This window comes from Cynocephalus volans, chromosome 4 (genome assembly GCF_027409185.1).
Source record: "Cynocephalus volans isolate mCynVol1 chromosome 4, mCynVol1.pri, whole genome shotgun sequence".
In the NCBI taxonomy this organism is placed as follows: Eukaryota; Metazoa; Chordata; class Mammalia; order Dermoptera; family Cynocephalidae; genus Cynocephalus; species Cynocephalus volans.
The window spans coordinates 36,359,426-36,366,150 of NC_084463.1; the positions used below are offsets into that span (position 1 = coordinate 36,359,426).

A 6,725-nucleotide genomic window follows, 5' to 3' on the forward strand; every position below is an offset into this window, starting at 1 on the left:
GATCTTTCCTTCACACAAAAAGATACATAAAGACCATGCTGCTCAAAGACAAGGTCAACATAACCTGTTGAAGGTTCACCAGTTTTATATTATGTAAGTAGCTCATACTAATCTCTAACATTTAATAATTTGGTTATACATTTTGAACTCCAGAATATCCATAGTGACAAAATGAGAAATGCTGTATGATTTCATTTATATGAGGTTCCTAGAGTAGCAAAATTTATAGAGATAGAAAGTACAATGGAGGTTTCCAGGGGCTGGGTGGAGGGAGAATAGGGAATTATTGTTCAGTGGGTACAGAGTATCCATTTGGAGAGATGAAAAGAGTTGCAGAGATGGATGTTATTGATGGTTGCACAACAATGTGAGTTTACTTAATGCCACTGTACTGACTGTATAATGAAAAATGATTAATATGAAAGGAAAGTGAAATTTAAGGAACTTACCCAATAGCCTGTAGTTACTAAATTACCACCTGCTTTTTAAGCAGGTTTAGTGTTTAATCGATCTTCAACACTGAGAAGTTGAAATAATGAGGAAACAGAAGTCTTCAATTAAAGAAATAGGAAGGTTTTGAGGTCCTTCAGGAATGTGATTCTGAGGGCCATAACTAGGGATTTCATAGAAGTCCTAGGTATAGAGAGGGCATGTTAGATACGTGAAAGTGCACAGCTCACAATATTTTTGCCATTAAAGAATACATTTGGGAAGGAGGGAGTGCATTTCCATGATGATTAATTCCTATATAGGATCCGAACCCGCGGTGGGAGTGTCACCGAGCTCCCAGCGCTGCACTCTCCTGAGTGCACCATGGGCTCGGCCCAACTTTTAAACAAGCACCTTAAACCTCAAGTACTATTCTGTCAGTACAATTACAATAATCAAGGCACGTAATCACGGATTGAGTAAGTCTATTGAACTTACTTGCCCAGTCAAGACTGACATTTGATTAGGATGCATACGTAAAATAGGATGCAAAGGAAATGCCTATGGAAGAGATGGACTCCTTCTGCTTTGTAATTTTGTTGAATTAAACCCTATCCTTGAGAATGAATTAGTGTCCACATCCCTGCAGTCTTAGCCACATTTATACAAGAAGTTAGAACAGTTGTTGTACCAGCAGGTCAGAGATTTAAATGCCTTTAAAGATTTAGATATTCTTGGAACTTGAAAAGAAATTAACCTATGGCTAGGTTTTTAAATTTTGCTACTCTATGGCTGTGTAAGGAACTAAGTTTTATCATCTTTACTTGGTAAAAGTTGCTTTACTGTGACCGTAAGGAGAAGCAGTCTTGTAACAGTAAAGTACCTTAATGAGAGTGTGCATTTTTCATTATATTCCTTGTGAGGACATATTTTAAGAAGGTTATTTTTGTTTTCAGTGTGCAACTCTGTAAAGTCAAACTAAATGTACTAACAAGTCTAAATGAAGTTATGCTTCCATCTCAAACTTAGTTTCCAGGTCTGAAAGCTGGACCTGAGAATATCAGTCTTTTTGTTTGGAAAGTAAAAATGCCTTCCCAGATGAAGTAATTTCAGGAGGTTTCAGTGAATTGTGATATGTTAGAGATGTGTAACCTTTATTATCAAATAATAAGCTTTTATATCATTAAAATATTGATTTAATTCAGCTTCTAAGAATATTGACTATGCATAATGTAAAGCAAACAAAATATAAACTACAAAGTATATGAAAGTTTGTGAATAATTTCCTTCTCATCCATTTATGTTGGGATCAGATTTGTTACTTGCAATTTATCAATGATTTGGATTCAATATGCCAATTAATCAATATTCAAACAGAAATAATCACCCCAAAAACCTTCAAAATCAGAAAAAATGTTAATCTTATGTTAAAGTTAAAACATTTTTTGCAAAAGGCAGATGAGGGATTCAAAATAGGTTTCATCATTTTCACATAAATGCTTTTCAAGAAATGTGTATTTCACATAGAGTGTTGTAAATAATAAGAAGTCTCTCATGGATTACTTCTTTTGCAGTGTCACTCCTGTTTGAAATCATGGAAAATGGGAATATCACCACATATTTCATTCTCCTAGGACTCTTTAACACCACCAGAACGCACCAGTTTCTGTTTGCGATGGTTCTGACGATTGCTTTCACCTCTGTAGTGGGCAATGCCCTTGTGCTTCTCCTGATTTACAGGGACTGCCAGCTCCACACACCCATGTACCTCCTCCTGAGCCAACTCTGCCTCATGGATCTGATGCTGGCTTCCACTACTGTGCCCAAAATGGCTGCTGACTACCTGACTGGAACGAAGTCCATCTCCTCTGCTGGGTGTGGGTTGCAGATTTTCTTCTTCGTTACTCTGAGTGGTGGAGAGTGTTTCCTCCTGGCTGCCATGTCTTATGACCGCTATGTGGCTATTTGCCATCCACTAAGATACTCCAACCTCATGAGCTGGCAGTTTTGCCTTAGAATGACTTCGGGGTGTTGGTTCCTGGGAGCAGCTGATGGACTCATGCAAGCTGTTGTTGCCTTGAGCTTCCCATTTTGTGGTGTACACGAGATCGATCATTTCTTCTGTGAGGCTCCCATGTTGATGCGCTTGGCTTGTGCTGATACATCTGTCTTTGAGTATGTCATGTACATCTGCTGTGTGTTAATGCTCCTGGTTCCCTTTTCCATCATCCTGACCTCCTACAGTCGCATCCTCACTGGTGTTCTGCAAATGCATTCTATGGAAGCCAGCAAGAAGGCCATTGCCACCTGTTCGTCACATTTGGCTGTTGTAGGACTCTTTTATGGAGCTGTCATTTTTATCTACATGAGACCCAAATCCTACAGGTCAGCTGACCACGATAAGGTGGTTTCAGCATTCTACACTATCTTCACCCCTGCATTCAACCCCCTCATCTACAGTCTGAGGAACCATGATGTCAAGGGAGCCCTGAGGAAGTGGATGGGCCAGTGTGCCGCCTTAAATCGTTATTAGGAAAGCATTAATTTGCCCCAACTTTCATGACAATACAAAGTGATTATGTGGGATTTCCTGGAGAGAAGGTACATTCTTCTGTACATGTACATCTTTCATTTCTGTTTTACATTGAGTTGCATGCTAATCTCCATACTTTGGATTGATTTACTGAGATGTCATCACCAGATCAAATTGTGGAATACTAAAAATCTGTGAGTCATACATCCTTAATAAAATGTATCCATATTAATTTTTAGCTCCCACCAATAAGTGAGAACATGTGGTATTTCTCTTTCTGTGCCTGACTTGTTTCACTTAATATAATTCTCTCAAGGTCCATCCATGTTGTTGCAAATGGCAGTATTTCATTCGTTTTTATAGCTGAGTAGTATTCCATTGTGTAGATGTACCACATTTTCCGTATCCACTCATCTGATGATGGACATATAATGCCCCATAATGAATTGTTGTTCAAAGGGTGAATTAACTATTCAAGCAATTTTAAGGGGTTAATTGCTGCCATTTGTTTCAAGTACAGGTATGATTTTTACACAGTGGAAAGTTCACATGTGAGGAATTTCTTTAAAGCAACTGCAACAAGTACCTGCACTTCTAACTTACCAGGAATATCAAGAGACAATGTCCACCAGGCCTAAAGGGCCCTCATGCCGTTTTCCTGTGAAACTCTTATCTAATGTACAACCACTGGTCTCATTTTTATCCCCATCTGTTAGTTTGGCCCACTGTAAAATTTCTTATTAATGGAAACCAAGAACAGGTATTTTATGCATCTTTTTTCTTTCTCTCAGCTTAATATATTTTTAAGGATTCCTCCACAATTTAATATTTGTAAGTTCACCGAGGAAGGAGAAGCCAGCTGGACAAAGGAAGAAAAAAAGATTTTATTAGCAAGTGGCAAGTGGACCTGCCGGTCTGAGCTGAAAAATGGTGTCAGCCCTGGGAGGCAGTTGGGTGTCTGTTATAGGGTTAAGATTAACGTTTGGCCTCACCTAGGAAGACAGTTAACAATTGTTCTATTCCGAGTACATCTTGCTCATGGGAACAGATTTAGAATCCTTGGCCTGCCTGAGGGAAACAGTCACAATGTTACACGCTGTGTACAGCTTGCTCAGCCTGCTGGTGGGAACAGAGACTTAGGGAGATAGAAATTTAGAGGAATGAACAAATCCAAAGTGTGGGGGCTTTCAAAAAGTCAGGTTCTCAGTTCCAGGGACGTAGCAATAGTCATCAGTAGTTTACTCTTTTTAATCACTATTTGTATTCCATTTTCTGGATATATCACCATTTGTTTACCTACTATTTTGTTGAAGGACATCTGGACTATTTCCACTTTGAAGCTGTTATGACTAAACCTTTTTGTGATCATATGTTTCTATTTCTCTTGGTAGATGTATAATGAACTATTTAGGAAACTATTTTTTCAAAGAGTTCTTCAATTTTACACTCCCACCAACAATGTTCATGAAGTCCCATTGCTCCCAATACTACCTTTTAATTTATGTATTTATTTATTTTAAGAAATTCTAGTAAGTAACTAGAGTAACTCTTTTGGCCTTAATTTGTATTTTCCTAATTACAAGTGAGGTTGAGGATTTTTGCATTAGCTTATTGCCTGGTTGTGTATCTTCTTTTGTGAACATGCTATTTTATTTTATTTTTTTAATTTTTAAAATTTTTTAAAGGAATTTGCTTATTTTTTAATTGAAAGATAATTGTACATATGTATGGGTTACAGAGCCATATTTCAGTACATGTATACCGTGTGCCAAGATCAAATCAAGGTAATTAGTATATTCATAATTATGAAAATTTATCTCTTTTAAATTGATGGATAATTGATTGTACATATTTGTAGGGTACAATGCTGACTATCAATAGCTGTGTACAGTATGTGATGGTGTGGGGAAAATAGAATAATTTAGGCTCCCTCACATTTCTTGTAAACAAGTTGTGTGGGTGGAGTTAGTGTGCATGTGCACCCATGTATCTTTCTAGTTATTTTTGTGTTCTGCAGTTTGCAAGCAGGCTGGAGGCAGAGAGCTCTTGTTTAAGGATAGAGCATGTTTACTCTCTTGGCAGCTGCTCAGTTTCAGTTTTTCTTTAGACCTTGCCGGTAGCAGTTGATTTTCTGAGTTTCTCTGTGGAGTGCTTAGCTTATATAGTGTTGTGTGTGCTGAATAAAGATTATTCCTTCTTCAACCAAGCCTCCAAGGACCTTTTTGCTGGTTACCTAGCCCATAAACCTGCATGTGAAGGGTTTGTGAATGGGCTTGAGGGGTCTGTGAGCTCAAGACCCCAGTGCTAGCTCTACAGATGGTCAACTCAAAATTATTAATGTATTCATCACTTTAATACATAATCATTTTTTGTGTCCATTAACCAGTTTCTCACTAACCACCTTTCCTATTCTAGTAACTATAGCTATGTTCTCTCCTTCTGAGAGTTCAATGTATGATTGTGATTGTTCTTTCTTTTTCTCTCTGTCTCTTTTTTTTTTTTTTTTTTGCTGTTTTGGAAAATCTTTATCATTTCTTTGGGATGCAAACTTTCAATCTCTCTTTTAGCTTTATGAGAACATACAATAAATTATTGTTAATTAAAGATGCCTAGCAAAACTGTGTACTGTCTGTTTTAGTCTCTGAAAAACAAAACAAAACATGTAGATTGTTTCACAGAGAAGACAGCCTGTGGGTTCACTCAGACAAAACACGATATTCGTACAACTATTCAGAAAATCAGAAAAAAAACTATATATTGGGTTATTTGTTATTATATTTCTGCCATTTGTTTTAATTCAATGCCTAAGATTAACTATTTTAACTAAATATGTATTTATGTAACATATTTTTCAACTTCTCCAATTTGTTTGAAACTATAAGTTTATTTGTTTCTTTCAATTAAGCATTGTAACAAAATATTCCAAATCCATTGAAGGAATTATGCCATTGAAAATCTGAATTGTTTTTTTCTAGGAGGTACTTTTTGCTGAGATATCAAATGTCAGGTAAGGAAGGACAAAAATAGGGTTTCAAAATGTCGGAGTTCAGGTGTTCTGAGCATATTTCTTATCTTTGGCTAGTAAATGATTATAAATCTACAATAATTTTAAACAAGAAATTTGGCACATTTAAAGAAACTTGATTTTACAATAGACATAAATATAATTATATGTATATTTATATATCTATTTCCGTATGAATACATATTTATGTGCTTTCCAATGACAAAATTAAATACAAAATTACATATAGGAAAATAGTTTAAGATAATATATAGAAATTAATTTTATTTTTTAACTTTCACTATTTTTGCTTTAATCTGAATCCCATCTTTAATAACTTTGTTTTAATTGAATGGCATTTTAGTCAGAATTGTTTTTCCTATCTTACATTATATAGAAATGAGAAAGGTCTAGAAAAGACAATTATAAAAAAGGAGAAGGGTCTAGAAAAGACAATATAAGGGAGAATGAGCTAGCTTCAATTTTGAAGATCCATGGAAGTATTTTGGAAGTGCACGTTAAGATCATAGTGAAGAAAATCTGATTTAAGAATTTGTCCCAAACCTGAACATCATGCTTCAGAATCTCTAATGGAACTCTTCCAATTTAATATATTTTAAATCTGTTTATTCCTATAAACACAGGCATACTTTGATCAAAGGGTGATTTCATTAAATATTTTGCCTCCACCATAAAAATGAATGAAATTCTGCCTTTTGCAGCAACATGGATGAGCTTGCAGAAAATTAAGTGAAACAA

The 6,725-nt window shown here is 35.9% G+C and overlaps 1 protein-coding gene across 1 annotated transcript; it reads left to right on the plus strand.

The window, feature by feature from the left end:
• Window positions 1-1,996: 1,996 nt before the first annotated feature.
• On the plus strand, window positions 1,997-2,962 carry LOC134377084 (olfactory receptor 2T8-like). Its single transcript, XM_063095700.1, has one exon. It carries the CDS (start codon window positions 2,024-2,026, stop codon window positions 2,960-2,962), a length of 939 nt encoding a protein of 312 aa, XP_062951770.1. The 5' UTR covers window positions 1,997-2,023.
• Window positions 2,963-6,725: the final 3,763 nt, after the last annotated feature.